This window comes from Microtus ochrogaster, unplaced genomic scaffold (genome assembly GCF_000317375.1).
Source record: "Microtus ochrogaster isolate Prairie Vole_2 unplaced genomic scaffold, MicOch1.0 UNK46, whole genome shotgun sequence".
In the NCBI taxonomy this organism is placed as follows: domain Eukaryota; kingdom Metazoa; phylum Chordata; class Mammalia; order Rodentia; family Cricetidae; genus Microtus; species Microtus ochrogaster.
This window is the reverse complement of record NW_004949144.1, coordinates 1,544,575-1,561,930: the sequence shown is the minus strand read 5'-3', so window position 1 is coordinate 1,561,930 and position 17,356 is coordinate 1,544,575. Positions and strand designations below refer to the sequence as shown.

The 17,356-nt window shown below is 36.8% G+C and overlaps 1 protein-coding gene across 1 annotated transcript in view; it reads left to right on the top strand.

Moving 5' to 3' along the window:
* Window positions 1-4,107: 4,107 nt before the first annotated feature.
* The window catches only part of LOC101982353 (killer cell lectin-like receptor 2), a 17,094-nt gene continuing 3,845 nt past the window's right edge, over window positions 4,108-17,356 (top strand). The window contains exons 1-5 of the mRNA XM_013354489.1: window positions 4,108-4,216; window positions 6,601-6,690; window positions 7,570-7,755; window positions 9,476-9,618; window positions 11,336-11,439. Coding sequence (XP_013209943.1) covers window positions 4,108-4,216; window positions 6,601-6,690; window positions 7,570-7,755; window positions 9,476-9,618; window positions 11,336-11,439 — 632 coding nt within the window. The remainder of the gene's footprint in view (window positions 4,217-6,600; window positions 6,691-7,569; window positions 7,756-9,475; window positions 9,619-11,335; window positions 11,440-17,356) is intronic.

The following is a 17,356-nucleotide window of genomic DNA, read 5'->3' as shown; positions in this document are numbered from 1 at the left end:
TCTCTCTCTCTCTCTCTCTCTCTCTCTCTCTCTCTCTCTCTCTCTCTCTCTCTCTCTTCTCTTCTGACACTCGTGTCCCCAGAGACTGGTCTCCCTTCCTTCTCTCCACCTTTTTTCCATTTTTCCATTCACTTTCCCCCAATAAAACAACTCTCTACCTGAGCTCTGTTGCATGGTGTCTTTCTCTCTGATGTTGCTCTTTCAAATTAAGAGAGAGAAGTAGGAAGTTCACCTCTGCTATAGTCAACTGGGGGTCAGACTTTCCATTGCTTCATCAGTTCCTTTTCTTTTTTCTAGCCCATTCCCCATTCTCCAGTGTTCCACTAATTCCTGTCACTTGATCTGATGTACAATTGATATTAGATTCATCAAAAACAAACCATCAGGTTAGAAATTCTATAATCAAATGAAAATAAAGTTTATTGAGACATTCTGATAAAGGTTAGCCAATGGCAATAGATTATAGGAATCAAATAGCCTTGTTTCCCTCCTTCCTCTATCATCATCATCATCATCATTATCATCATCATCATCATTCCCACCATCACCATTGTGCTGTTTGGGGCCTAGTCTGGGCCTTTATATGTGTCAAGCAAAGCCCTTCCTTGAATTGTACCCCAATCCCAAATGATGTTTCTAAAGTCAGCATTCAGTAGAAGAATGTGCGAATTCACCAAGAGCTTTGAAGGAAGTCCTGTTGATGCAAAAACCAGCTTTTTCCTTTAAAGTAATAAAAGATAGTTTCTTCAGGAGTCACTTTAAGTGACCATGGTCCATATTCCAAAGTGGAAGTAGTTTCATGAAGTTTCTTTAATTTTGCAGAACTGAGAAAGTTATAAATCAAGGCAAATTTAAGATATATTGATGGGCAACAGAAAGTTGTTTAAAGCAATATGGAGGAAGTTTTCTATATGACATCAGAAGACATGCTTAGCTTTCAGTTTGGTGGAAGTTAGCGATCTGCTAAGTTAATAGGTTTCACAAAGTCTTTATCTATTAGTTACAGGATGTCAGTTCTGTTGTAGATGGCCAAAGCATGGCTGTGTAGGAGCTAGAACTATCATGTAGTAAAGTAGTTAGTCTCCGTGTCTACAGAATCCCAACTTCTCCACTGTAGTTTTAATTAGTAATGAGCAAATCAGTCTTCACTGACACAGCTTCTTTGCAGGAATTCTCATCACAAACTTTATAAGTAAAACTCATAGAGAAAAAAATCAGCTTATTTCAGCTTTAAACAAAGTAATTGTGAATATTTTCACACACAACTGGTAGACTACAAATGATTTATAGTGTGTGTGATAATCTATACTATAGCTCATTAAATGTCTGTCTCCTTTGATCCCATGACTTGACATATAAAATATCTTCCTAAGTATGTTCTAAAGTATAGCCCATATGATTTTTAAGTTAACAACCAACAAAATAGTGTAAATAATTTAAATATTCAACAGTAGGAGATATCTACTTACTTAATTTATAGTGTGCAGAAATGATTAATAATTATGTCTTTAAAATTTTGTAAATCAATATTTACAAAATGAAAATGCTTATTACTTATTAAAAAGTTAAATTAGAAACATAATATAACTTTGTATGGTGGCAGATAGCTAAATATCCAGCACTGAAGAGATTAAGTCCAAAGGACTCAGAGTTTTAGGCCAGCCTAGGATGCATAATAAGTATGATATAACAACTGTCAAAAGAAACCCACCAAAAATCTCAAAACAATAAACAAAGACTGAGTCTCTTGCTCAGTCTTAGAATATTTGAAGAGTATGCAGAATATTTTAGATTTGATATAACACATCTATGAAAAACTCAGCAATGAGACCACTCCATATGGTATAACATAAAAGACCACTGTAAACATTCTCTACGAATAAGAAGCTAACTTTTAGTAAGAGTTTTATAGCAAAAATATTAGTGCCTTACAGAAATTCCTAGGGCACACTTAGGTGTAATAAACATAATTCAAAAATGAAAAGTAATTTTAATGTATTTTCAAATAGTAATGTTAGAAAAAAACTTCAATCAACCTATTACAAAATTAAGAGTGGAGTAACTGCACCTCTTTTTACTAGTGTTTTTGCTAGGGACACTGGTTTTACTTTCTCACAGTTATGTGTATTTCTCCAATCTTCAAATATTGATTACGGACATCATCTGGACTGACCGATATGGTAGCTTGGTTCTTTCTTCTCCATCAGCATCAGCTTTCATCGTACAATTTCCTCTTTTTGTTTTTGTCAAGAGGAGGGGCTAAAATTCATGAGCTTGAGTATCACTCAGAGACGACTTCATTCTGACTTTTCTCCTGGAGCTCTGAGAGAATCCAGGCCAGGAAAGGCCAGCTTGTCCCTAACTTGGAGGATCAACTCACTCACAGGAATTGCTTCCTGGTAGAGACACAGGTAACAAATGTTATTATTATTTTTCTATCATATAATCACATACACTAGAGAATTTTAGGTGTTTATAACTTAAGAGCGGGGATGTGTTAGATTTTGTTAACTTTGGTGGCATGTGAAAATTGGAGTTGGGCACTGATTGTTTTCTTTCTGAGTATACTATGTCTCATACTGTGTGCTAAGTAAGTAAAGTGAAGGGATCTATGGAGTTCATTACTCTTTAACTGGGTCAAATATTTTTATATTATCCATCTTGAAGAAGTCATAATAGCAACCAGGTAAGATGGCTCAGTGTGTAAAGATACTTACTATACAAGTCTGACTGACTACCTGAGTTGATCTCTGAAACCCACAAAACGTGGAAGGAGTGGACTCATTCAGTAAAGTTCTCCTCTGCACACATGTACACAATGACACAGGCACCTATCCAACACAATAATAATAAATAAAAATTAAATATATGTATATAATAGAAAGATTCCTTTTACTTAAGAAATTAGGGGAAATTTAAATAATTTCAGAAAACTTCATAAATTAACACTAGTGAAACATCAATCCATGCAGTTTGCTTTCCTATTATCTATTGGCTACCATCTCAGTTATGAAGGTAATGGTCAAGGTGAGTTATAAATATTTACTATTTAGTAATATATTGGTATCTATTACCAGACTGTACCTTTATGAGCATGAACTAATGACTATTAATGATAAAATTTATTTAAATATATGCTCCTCTGAAAATATCATATACTACAATATTATATGTGAAATGATAATATACATGGAATGATTTGAGATTAAAACTTCAGGTCATATCCTGCTATTACCCTCTCTATTGCTTCCATACCTACCTATGTAATGACACTTTCTATTTTTCTGGTTGCTGTAGCCACTCAGGTTTTGTATCATGTATGAATATGTGGAGCCAGAAGCCTTAGATGTGAAAGAACGTGGAGCATTTGTCTTTCTGAGTTTGTGCTAACCCACTCAGTAGGATTTTCCCAGTAGCATCCATTTAGTAGGCCAGACCCTGGAGAAGAATGTGAGGGTGTGCTAGGTGAAGAAGGTGGACATATCAGGTGTTTGGGCTTTAACACAAGAGATATTTATGTACTGGGAGCCCATAATGTTAATCACCAGTAAGTAGTATTAACATTCAAATATTGCTTCAAAGATAGTGCTTGGAAAATTCTGATAGTCACATATGACTGAAAAGCCAACAAAAACATTTTTATATTCATTAATGTGTTTATCAAGCCATGTAAATAATTTTAAAGCAAAGGTTTTTATTTATTCAGAAAGCCTTGAATTTTATTTTAATTGGTAGTTTAAAGGCATTTCAAGGATTTGTGGTAGTGCCAATTTTGTGTAACCTTTTTATATATGTACTGTGTCAATATTACATTGACATGCTAGTAAATTTTTAATTTTTCTGTATTTCCTAATAAAAACTCCTGTGGCAATTAGATGTATAAATGACAGAAATCCACAAAGGGTTCTCATCTCTAGTGGAAATCAGGACCAGTCCATGTGATTTAGGTTGTTTGGATCATTAAAGTAATTAATTAGACACCATCTTTTTCTATTGCATTGCAGCATCAGATCCAGGTATTTTCGTGAAGGAGAACATTTTACCTTGTTCTTTGTAAATCTCTCAAGATCAAATTTGTACATAGACCACACTTCATATATTCCCAAGATGACTGACAAGGAGATCACTTACACAACTGTGAGATTCCATAGGTCTTCAGAGTTGCAGAACCGAAGGCCTGATGAGACACAAAGGTCCAGAGAAACTGTCCATAGAGGTAAGTGTTTTAAGCATTTAATGTAGTCACTCATATTTGGTTTCTAGCCATAAATAAAGGACATTGAGCTTATAATTCACATTCCTAGAGAAGCTAAATAAGAAGGTGAATCCAAAGACAAACATATAGGCATCCTCCTGAATATTAACCTTCATCAGGCGATGAAATGAGACAGAGACAGAGACCCACATTGGAGCACAGGACAGAAATCTTAAGGTCCAAATCAGGAGCAGAAGGAGAGGGAGCACGAGCAAGGAACTCAGGACCGCGAGGGGTACACCCACACACTGAGACAATGGGGATGTTCTATCAGGAACTCACCAAGGCCAGCTGGCCTGGGTCTGAAAAAGCATGGGATAAAACCGAACTAGCTGAACATAGCGGACAATGAGGACTACTGAGAACTCAAGAATAATGGCAGTGGGTTTTTGATCCTACTGCACATACTGGCTTTGGGGGAGCCCAGGAAGTTTGGATGCTCACCTTACTAGACCTGGATAGAGGTGGGCTGCCCTTGGGCTTCCAAACAGGTCAGGGAACCCTGATTGCTCTTCAAGCTGATGAGGGAGGGGAACTTGATCGGGGGAGGGGGAGGGAAATGGGAGGCGGTGGCGGGGAGGAGGCAGAAATCCTTAATAAATAAATAAATTTAAAATAAAAATAAATAAAATAAAAAAAATTTACCTGTTCTTAATTCAACACAAACTGCTAATTTTGACAATAATATCCTACTGACTGACATTAAAAACAGTAATCCTACTTTTGTTGCTGTGGTTGTTGTTGCTTGTTTTTTGAGACGGGATTTCCCTACTTAATAGTTTTAACTGTTCTAGACTTCACTTTGTAGATCAGGCTGGCCTTGAGATCAAACTGAACTTCCTGCCTCTGTCTCCCAAGTGTTTGAATTAAAGGCATGTACAATCAAGTCTGGCAAAAGTCTGTTTCATTTTATTTGTTTATTTAGTTAGTTAGGTTTTTTTTTCAATGCAAGTTTTCTCTGTGTAGACTTGTTTCTCCTAAAACATAAGCTGTAGAACAGGCTGGCCTCAAACTCAGAGATCCACCTGTCTCTCCATCCTGAGTCCTGGGATTAAAGGTGTGTGCCACCACCACTCAGCAATAATCCTATTTCTAGTTGTTAGCTAGTAACAAAAGCAAGCTAGATGGGCAAAGTAGAACAATGGGAGACTGTAAGGAAACAATTATGAGAATGGAGAAGGAAGAAGTAAATATAATCTGTCAAATTTGAGAAACAATTAAGAGATTGAGTTTTTAGTCTTGTAAAGAACAATTCTGGAACCTTTAAAAGTAACAGTAGAGTCCTTAGAAACACCAGATATTCTAGAGAAATTAGATCTCAAGGAAATGCAAAAATATGCATTAGAAACAATACTTTTATTCTAACAGTGGATGTTTTAATTGTCTCAAATATTTACAACCTCTAATATAATGAAACAACAAACTTAGTCCATCAATTGAGGGAGTCTCTTCCTGGAAAGAAGGGGCAGAGGAAGAGAGGGGGAGAAAGAGAGAGAGAGAGAGAGAGAGAGAGAGAGAGAGAGAGAGAGAGAGAGAGAGATCTAGAGGGAGTAGTGAGGATGGAGCTGACTAAACTGCATTATTTGTTTTTGAAAATGTCAAAGGAGTTATAAGCTTATTAATTTAAAAAAAATCTATTCTGTTTTTCTCTTCACTCTGTATATAATGTCACCAATGAACTCTCAGTTGCAAACATTAACTTATTTGACATGGTGATAACCAGAGGCTTGACTTTCAGATTCCCAATACTTCAGATAAATGAAGATGTTTTGTATTATCTGGAGAAAATAGAACTTACAGAAAAAAATAGAGAGAGTTAACTTTTGTCTTTTTCAAGAATGTACCTGCATACGGGTCAGCTCCAGAACCACCATGGTTCCCTACAGTTCTCAAGAACATCCATCCCTCTTCCCTTCCTACACATCCTCAATTGTGCTCCCTTGGCAGACTGCATGCTCCATTTTATCATCTTTTACTTGGATTGTGTCTGTGTCCCCAATGCTTTCTGAAGGATGCATTTTTGATCCTGTAGTACTTGGTGAGGGGCACATGCCTGGCATCCAGCTATTTCTAGGTTGAGTTAAGAAGATTGATAATGTAAGATCAAATATTTTAAGAAGGTTTAAAATCAAGTGAAGCTTTACACATGTAGGATTTCTGCAATATTTACATTTACGTAGAAAGTTAGAATTTTGAATGCAAGTGTTCAGTCTGTTTGTCTGATGGACTTCTGTAAAATATTTAGAGACCAATATCCCCTTGTTTCCACGCTACACAAAATTATTATCAGTATTAGATCATGCTCTTCACAATAATGACTTTTTTGCTTTGCTTTGTGATTTAAGAATCGTCAACACCTTGGCAATTCATTGTGATACCTCTTGGAATCCTTTGTTTTATTCTGCTGGTGACAGTGGCAGTGTTGGTGACACTCAGTGAGTAACTGGCATGTATCTTCTTTGCCTTTCTGCCTAAGCAATAACTTCGAACACTAACTATGCAGTCAACACATTCTGTCCATTGTGCTGATTATAATCAGGGGATGTGCCACATAACTCTGGACTTAGGTTGATTTTATTCCGGGCACACTACACCTGTTTCTCTACACCCTTTCTCTACACCTGTTTCATTAATTTGGGGGCTGTTGAGAGCTTTTGTACTTTCTCATTAGTGGTAATGTTCATTCTGAGAACTTGGTGATAGTCTGCCTTCTGAGCTCAGGTGATTGTGAATCTTAAACAATCTGTGAGAAACAGCTGTACAAAAGAAATGATGGATTTCTTTTTTTCCTCAGTCTATATTGAAGACATGATTGTGTGAAAAGACCAGATGTATACAGAGACTTTAAAACTCCAACCCTGTTAGATTCCTTAACATCCCTGAAGGATATAACTCCCAGGCTGTTCTAAAATGTAACTACACACAAGGATATTATTTATTCCATCTGATGCTTTGAGAATTGTGCCATACCTATATGTTTCTTAATTCACATTTTTGTGTATGTTAAAGTTTGACTGAGTTCATTAGGTAGATATTTATTTGTAAGTTTTGTGTGGAGAAAAATTGAAGGGATTGGAAGGTAATATGCTTCCACTATAATTTAATTCTGATTTACATTTACTTTATACTGAAGTTTCTGATAGAAACTGATGTTTCCGTCTCTATAGGGAGTCAATTGAGATGTTATTTTTTCAAATGTCAAAATAGCAATTGAAGTAATGGCATATATTATCAACATGAGGCCTTTTCTTATATCTTAAATTTCAATATTTAGCATTAATAACCATTTTCTGTTATATCCTTTTTAATTTTAGTTTTTCAATGTAGTCAAGAAAAATATGATCAAAACAACCTCAATCAAAGCACTGTACAAAATATCAGCGCCTCAAATAAAATATTGACAAATAAATCATCAGAGTATGAAGGCTGCAAAAATCAGGAGGAACAGAACAGATGCTGTGGAAAAACTAAGACTGTTTTAGATTATGGAAAGTACACAGGTAAGGAGGGAAACTTGTTGTTCTGTACTGATTCTTCTCGAAAAGATTTGAAGTCCGGTTACAGTCCTGATGGTCTATGGGTTAAAAATGGGTTTCTTTATATCTTGTAGGGGCTCAGAACCCCGGAAATCCCTGTTTGAATTAGGAACATCTTACAGTTTCTAGAACTCAGTGACTGTTATGTCTCCTACTGCTCCCAGGAAGGGAAGCTCAAATCAGCACAGCTGAGAATTCAGGAAGTTTTCATCTGTGTGCAATTCTGGGTCCCCCTTTCAATGTTAACAGAATCTGGGAGCTTCCAGTAACAGAGTGTTTTTGAAATACCTAGGCTGAAATGGACTTAGAACATTTATGTGGACACAGTAATAAAAATAATTGTTTGTATGTTTGTTTTCCTTCTGCTTGGGTATCAGAAAGTTGGTCTCTTTGTGACCAGAGTGTCCTCCGTACAGTGCACATGAGAGCTTCACCATGGTGCTCACACTGCTGTATGTCTATCAGTGACACAAAGATGAAAATATCTAATGTTACAAGGAACCTTCCCTTGCATCATGACTGGTTAACTATAACTGATACAGTTTACCATTAATTATGAAGTATTTTTTCAGTCTTTAGAGTTCACAAAGAACTCTTGCATATGATCTCACTTGTTTGATAGCAGGAGTTGGCAATCTTTACTAGTTAAAGACTAATAATATCTTTAAAACTGGTAAATTTCAAATATAAATAAATAAGTAAATAAAGCTTCAAAAATAATCCTTGAGGCATTCCAAACTCATCAAAAATGTTTTGCCTTATTGTATTAGAATAAAATAACTATCATCTCTAAATTTTAGCACAATTCTCCAATGCTTGTGATTAGAACACAGAGGAAGGACAATTGCAAATTTGAGGACAGTCTTGGTGTCCAGTAAATTCCAAGCAAGCCTGAACTACACAGTGATGTTAACTCTGCACAGAAAAATAAGGGTTGGACATAAATGTTAATTAATAGAGAGAGGGTATCCTCACCACCAGAGTAAACAAATAAATGTAGCTAAGAAACCACACGTTTTAATGTATTCAAATTTGACACTTTGCGGCTGTGAGTTTACCATTGAAGGCAGGAGAACATAAAGTCACCATCAAAAGCTTCCTTATAGTCTCTAATTTCTATTAAGGTAAAAGCATCTAATATAGACCACAGCACAGCTGTACATGCACAATAGATGTGGGCCACAGACACTAAGTGATCAGCAGTCAGGAGTTACCTGATAGACTTATAGGTGTTATTAGGTGCTAGGTGTTAGGTATGGTTTCATTGGATAACCAAAGCTCACTTGGAATATACTATATAGGCAAGGCTGGCCTGGAATTCACTGTTTAACCAAGGCTGACCTCAAACTGGAGGTGAACTTCCTGCCTTGGCTTAAATAGAAATGGGCTTATGGACATAAGCCATGCCCCGCTGGATTTACTTCCCTTTCAAGGATAGATAGTATTTGTTTGTGTATACATGCTACATTTTTTTCTATTGATTCATCCATAATGAACACTTAAATTATATTCACATTTTTATTATAAATGGTGCTGCATAGAGCACAGGTATAGAGGGTTCACTCAGCATTCTAGAATCTCAATTTCTGAGAGCTATGAGATTTTACTCAGTTATAAATGCGTAATAAATACATTGTTCTAATAATAGAAAATTAAGATTTTCACAATTATTTCTCTGATGTAGGCAAATGTGCTGAAGCACGCTTGTTCTGCTGTGGAATAAAATGTTATTATTTCATCATGGACAATAAACACTGGAATGACTGTAAACAGACCTGCCAGGACTGCAGCTTATCCCTTTTGAAGATAGATGATGAAGATGAACTGGTACTGTAGACTCTCAACATGCCCATTTATTCTCTTAGACTCTGTTTCTAAATCTTGGATAATGAAATATTAACCCCAGGCAGGTTTATTGAAAGAGAGACCTTCAAGGATTAGATATAGTTGCCTTTAATAAGAGCAAATACTTCAGTAAGGGTCTCTCAAGATGCCCCTCCTAGTTCTAGATTAGTTTTCAGGACATGGAGTCTGTTATGGGGAGGCTCTACTAAAGAGACAGCTGTCTTTGCAAACTCCCCTGTTTCTCGTGAATCTGCAAGAGAGTCACTCAGAGCAACATGTTTTCCCTGATGATGTTATTATTTTATTACAGCACGTTCTGTGACTGACAGTTATGTGTCTCCATAGAGGGCCAGCTACACACAGAAAGGCAACTGTCTTGGGTTTTTCTTTGGAACCCAGAAGTGAGACTGCCTGAGATGAGTAATTGGATGGCAGTGGGAAATGTAACTGACCAATGGGCCAACCTGCAAAGTGTAGATTATATGAAAACCATGGAATTAAATAATTTTTCTGGTTAGAAGCATGCTGATTTTCACTGAATCTGTCCATACTTAACTCATGATATTCTAATGTCTCACAAAATGTTATCTATCTTTAGAAATGAGAATTAAGGGAAAACAAGTGGCCAAGATACTGACATTAGATGTTTACATTTCCAGTATAGAAACTTTTTCAAAGTCAGGCAGTATGGCTCATCCTTAGATCCCAGAACTGAGGAGGCAGAGGCAGAGAGATCTCTGTGAGTTCAAAAGCACCTGATTTACAAGAGCTAGCTCCAGAACTGGATTCAAAGCTAGAGTGAAAACCTGTCTCAAAAATCCAAAAAAAAAAAATATCAAAAATAAAACAAAGAAAGAAATCTCTTCAAATACATAGAAGTTCTTTTTCTAGAGAAATGATTGAATGGTCCACCTGAAATCTTTTTCACTTAGAACATGAGGAATAATACTCCACAAATGTAATACATGCTGAATAATTACAGCATAAATTACTTTTTTATGTGAAGTAATGATATAATTTTCCATTTGATACAGTAAATATAGATAAATTTAAAATCATACCCTAAAATATAGTCAATAGTTTTATTAGCCATCACAGCCAACTATGTCACATGCAAGACACATTAATTTCTTCCACAACCTCACACTTCCTCAAGTTCTGTCACTTTTAAATCTGAAAAAAAGCATGGCTTTCTCACTAGAACATGGAGAATAATGCACAGCTTTTCATGATATATTTCATCTTAATGAATTTGGTTTGAAGCCGGGGTTCACTTAAGATGAACGCTTCTCACATGCCTCCATAGTCTTCTGAAATATGAATTTGTATAATTTCATGAAGCATCAAACTTACATAAGGAGCTGGAATTGCAATGTGCATTTAGTGATTGAAGCAGGGAGAATGTGAGTTCAAGGCCAGTCTTGGCTACACACTGAGCCTTTCTCTGAGAATCACAGATGTAAATCTTTTCATGAAAGTAATATCTAGACACTTAAAGCTTCATTTAAATAACTTATGTAACTGTCTGGCTCTGATATAACATGAGAAATCACTTTAAAAATGAACTTGGAGGAACTGAAGGGCTGGAGGACAGGACAGAAAAGAGATGAAGTAAGGATATCAGGAACCTGTGATAGCTGTTCTTTTCTTATCAAACAGAAAAATTTTATCGTAAGATAAATTTTTATTTTCCTTACAGAAGTTTCTAAAGTACCAGTTTACTAGAGACACTTTCTGGATTGGATTGTCTTATGAAGTAAGCAAAAGCGTATGGGGATGGATTGATAATGGCACATCTAAACTGTGAGTTTCCTGAACCCTTCAATTCTAACACTGGTGCCAGAGTTGGTAGGATTGTGTGCAAAGGCTTTTCTCTCATTATACATGACTTTTCTCATTTTCTATGAAGCTCAGGGGTAGGGAAAAGAAGCAGAAGACAGTATCTGAGCAAGTGATAGACAGGAAATAGAAATGTGTAGGAGCTGATGGCCAGTGATGTAATACTGAACACAGCTCAGGATTGTGTGTTGTAAGATGCACAAGGCACAACAAAAAAGACCCAAAGTTTAAGATAATGTGAAGTGATTTGATCTTCAAGGAAGATACAATTAGTGTGAGTATCTTAAACATTCATGACCTGTTTCTGTAGTAATTTTATATAATTGCTAATTTATAAATATAGAAATATATATACATATATATTTATATGTATACATATCTACTTTACATTTCAAGGTGCTTTAGTCTATAAGCTCTGAGCTTGCTCATTTCTGACATGGCAGAAAACTGTTGATTTTCTTTATAAATAATAATTATTAAAAATCTCATATATATATATATACAAATTTAAATATTATTCTATCTATCCCCTATTTGCCCTCTCAGGTTTCCTCTTACTGTACCCAAAATTTTCCCTGGTACATGTTTAATGGCCATTCACTGGAGAAAGGATACCTGGCCAAAATATTAATAAGAAATGTATCTACCATTTCCAGCAGTTGTCACCTAACAATAGTCACTCATTAAAAGATGGAGGATCCCTCCCCATCTATGCTGGAATGTCGCCCAGTTTGATCTTGTTCAAGTCTCACATAGGTAACCACAGCTGCTGTGAGTTTGTGAGTAGGAAAGCCTTGTCATGTCCAGATGGCAGGACTGCACAGAGCTTCAATTGGCTCTCATATTTTTCCACTTCCTCTGCCCTGTTGTTCCCAGAGACTTGCGGTGGTTTTGAGGGGGAAGAAGTTGATGTCACTGTGACGCTAAACACATTTTTCTTCTCTTCTGAACTTTGACTGCTTCTCTTGCTCTGTGCAGATTACTGCCTACTGCAAAAGAAGCTTCTTTGACCAAGGTGGAAAGCAGTTAGCTACATGCCCACTTAACAAAATAATTGTAGCAGGTTCCACCTTAGGGCCCTTGACCTCCACAATCATGGGGTTTTGATTTGAATTACAATACCAAACATTATCGTTCGTGTATTAAAAATCTCAACTCCAATAAGAAAGCAGTCAGTTATCCCATAATAATGGTACCACTGGGCCCATCTTGCCTCACAGGCCAGTATTGTAGCATGCTGGGTTCAGTGCTGGGTAAGATCGTTAATATCTTTTCTACTCCAGCAGCACCTTGTCATCCTTTGAAAACTAGCTCAGGTAAAGTTGTTTCCTGATTGATTTGAAATTGATTTCTCTATGTCCTGAAAACAAATTCTGTGCTGTCTTCAGAGTACAGATCTTACGATCTTACAAGGGGTGTTAACCAAGGGCAATGGCAAAATGCTGTGTTTTTTTGGTGACCTCTGTGGTCTCTCTGACCAGTAATTCCCCTACGTTGGTCTCCTGCTTTATACTTTGATTTTCTCTTAATAATTATGTTTTTTGTTATTCATTTTTGGTCATATTTTCATTTTCAATTACATTTTCAATTGACTATATGTTGACCACCTTTCCCAAAAGCTAATATATCCCACATTCTTCTCACATCCCTGACCATCTAAAATCAAGTTCTTTCCTTTGTTCTCCAAAAAAAAAAAATGACAATCAAATCAAACAAAAAACCCAATCAGACAAAAATGTTTAAATACACATACAAAGACACACAAAAACAAACAAAAAAAACCTACCAAAATAAAAAAGATCCTGCATTGTGTTGTCCAAACACAAGTCTATTAACTAATGGTGGTCTGTAAGTCCTTTTATAGATCCTTAACTTCAGTTAATACACCTGTTTTCCTCGCCTCTTTTTCATCCCCCAGTGCTATTGTCATTTGATCTTTTAATCCTCAGAATTCATCACTCTATTTGCATTTCACATATATGAATTCCTCATGCTTATTGATGGTTTTAGAAATACTAATATTGAAATTTCTCTCATAGGAATTCTGTGTTTGTCCTCAAATAAGATTGGAAAACATATGTATATATGTGTGTGTATATAACTATATGTATGTGTATTTATGTATGTGTATATATTTAAAAAACACAGTGTTTATTATCCAATTCTTACAATGTGACTATACAAAGAGAAAAAAAAGAAAATACTGTTTATTTTTAAGGGCTGCCTATTTTTCTATTTTTAAAATTTTTTTTTGCCACGTGGTGGGGGTGCACACCTTTAATCCCAGTACATGGTGGGAGACACAAGCATTTCTCTGTGAATTTAATATCAAACTTGTCCACAAACTAGTAGTCAGAGCTGTTGCACAGAGAAACCTTTCTTTAAAAAAGCAAAAATAAATAAATAAAATAATTTTAATTAATTAACTATTTTCTTCCAGTCCAGTTACACTCTTCCCTCCCTCCCTCATCTCCTTTTATTCCCTCTTCCATTTCTCTTTCTCTTCCAAGCTCTAATCTATTCCCCCTCCTTTCTCTTCTAAAAAGGGCAGTCCTCCTCCCATGTAGGCATCTTGTTTCCAATTGAAGCTGGATAAGGCAACCCGGTATGAGGAAAGGGTCCTTCTTTTTGTACACTGTGAAGATGTGTGGCTATTACTGGTTCAATAAAAAAACTGATTGGCCAACAGCTAGGCAGGATTCCCAGGCACAGAGGACATTGGTAAGAAGAAGGGAGGAGGCACAAGGAATGGCCAGCAGACAATTAAAATGGCTGCATTATTTTGCAGATAAAGCTTTGTCAGGAAGCCTTTCTAAAATAAGACACACTTGCCTCCTGCAAACAAAGCCCTCTGGAGAAAATGCTGCTACTAAGAAGCCATACACAACTCTGTTCTTTTGTTTCTAGAATTACTTCCCAAGGACTGTCAGGATTTAAGTGGATTTGACTGTCCACATTGACACCATTTGTTGACAGAAATTTCTGTCCCACCTGGTCCCGCAGCCAATAAGTCCGAGAGAAATACACAGAGGTCTACTAAATTAATTACACACTGGTTGGCCTATTAGCTCAGATTTCTTATTAACATATTCTTATATCTTAATTTGACCCTTCATTCTTGTCTATGTTAGCCACATGGCTTGGTACATTTACCAGTGAGTTGTTCTCATCTTGCATCCACTGTATCTGGATGAAGACCGCAGACTGCCTCTTTTCCTCTTCCCTGAATTCTCCTGTTCTTATTGAACCACCTCTACTTTCTGCCTGGTCACCCCACCCATACTTCCTGCCATGCTACTGACCAATAAGTGTTTTATTAAAATACATGTGACAGGGTACAGACCATAGTCCCACAGAATTCAGGTCCCAAAGACAGGTAACATAGTCAGAGAAAAGCCCTGCTTTCACTGTTAGAAGACACATAAGAAGACCAAGCCAAACAACTGTCGGACATATGCAGAGGACCCTCATCACTCCCATGCAGGCTCCCTGCGTTTTGTTTAGTCTATGTGAGTCCCTATGACCACAGTGCAGTTGATTCTGTGGTTTTCTTATGGTATCCTTGGTGCCACTGATGCTCACAGTCATTCTTCCCCTCTTCCACAGGATACCCCAAGGATTTCCTAAAGTTTTGCTCTGTGTCTCTTCACATTTCCATCTGTTGCTGCACCCAGTGTAATTGAACTAGGCAACAATATATCAATATAGCAGAATATCAATAGGAGTCATTTCACTGACATTTTTGAGAGTCATTTTAGGCTCTCACCTTGGTCTCTGGCCTGTCCATCCGCAGGCAGTTTTAGGGATAGGATCCCTCTCATGGCATGGATATTACACTCAACCATTCATTGACTGTCCATTCTAATTTCTTCTGCATCATTTTTACCCCAGTATCTCTGATAGACACTGAAAATTGTTGATCAGAGGTTATGGGATTGGGATGTGGTCTCAACTCTTCCACTAAATGTCTTGCCTTGTTACAGGAAATAGCCTGTTCAGACTCTGTATACCCCACTGCTAGGAATTCTGACTGAGGTCACCCTCACTGATTCCTGGGAGATTCCATTGCACTAGGTTTCTAACTCACACCACAAATGACCCTCATTCCAGTTGTCTTTCCCAGTACTCTCATCTGCCATCTTCCCCAAACCTGATTGCTCCTGTTCCCATGCCCACCTACAACAATCCACCCATGAGGACTATTCTATTTCCAATTCACAGTGAGATTTGTTGTGCAAGCCCCCTGAATTTGAGCCCTCCTTATTACTTAACTTCATGAATCTGTGTATTGAAGCATAGGTATCTTTTCGTTTACGGCTAAAATCCACCTATAAGTCAGTATATACCATGTTTCTTTCTGGATCTGGGTTATCTCCCTCTGAATGATCTTTTCAAGTTCCATCCATTTTGGGGAAAGTTTACTGATGTCCTTGTTTTTAACAGCTTCACACTACTCCATTGTGAAAATTTACCACATTTTCTCTATCAATTCTTTTTGTGATGGATGTCTATGCTATTTTCAATTTTCAACTATTATAAACTAAGCCACTATGAATGTAAATGAGAATGCCCTTTTTGGTAGTATGGAGAATTCTTTGTGGTAGGAAGGATTATCCGTTGTGCATAAGACCAAGAGAAGCATATATCTAGCTCTTGACGTAGATTGATTATCCATTTTCTGAGAAAGAACCATGTTGATATCCTAAGTGATTGTACAAGTTAACAGTCCCAGAAGCAAAGGAGGAGCTAATTATGTTTTAATTGTCTTTGGTATCATTTTAATTTATATTGATTTTGTTGTTTTTATATAGAGATTACCTTTTCCCATGTTGGCCATGGACTCTTGATATTTTTGTCTCCATCTCTCAGGTGATACAACTGTGGACAGGTGTGACTCTGCCTGTATGGTCCTTTTTCTCTGGACAGATATCAACCATTTCGATTTCACATGTGTTAGTTGGTAATCCCAGTGTCTAAAGTTCTATGGGTTTAATGTACTATTTCTGCTGGCTTTTCCTCATGATGTCATTTTCTTTGTTGTATTTACTGAGTTTCTTCGCCAACAGACACAAAACTATCTGAAGCCTGATATTCACACTCAGGAATATTTCATTCACTGTCTAGGAACATGACAGGTCTGGCTCTCATCTATTTAAACATGATCCTGCAAAAGTGGACAGCTAATTTACAAATATACAGAAAATTAAGTTCCTCTCTCCTTCAAGTACACTCTCAAGCAGGCTGTCACAGAGATGGCCAGGATACAGACACTCTTAAAAGATGTTATAATATATTCAAAGAACACAGAATATTTTTGCTTTTATTAGTTTTGCTTTTTATATTTTAAGTATCATTTTATACTTGCTAGCCCCGATTCTTTTACATCTACCTCCCAAGCACTAGAATTGATGCTATTTCACACTATAGTTGGCCACAGAGTTAGTGAATATATTTATAGACTAAAGCACTATACAGAGTCAGAGATGGGCACGTAGAAACATTTGGTGTGAGGTATCAGTGACTGAGAGGATACCTGCATTCAGGTTAAAACATCTTTGTAGACCATGACTATAATACAGAACTCTCCACTGAAGGTGATATAAGTACTAGGGCCACACTTGAGGATTCAGTTTGAAAGCCTGGAGGTAGATTTCTTTCACCACCACAGGCATTTTCTCCAGTGTGAAAATGCAGTAGTTTAGACACCTGTTTCTAATGGACCTAGTAAGCAGCTGTGAAGTTAACTTGTGTTTCTTGTGTAGAGGTTGCGGTAGGCATTACTATGGAAGTAAAGTTTAGAACTCAAGACGATCCATGTGTATCCTGAGTGAGGTAAGCCAGACCCAAAAAGAAAAACATGGGATGTACTCACTCATATTTG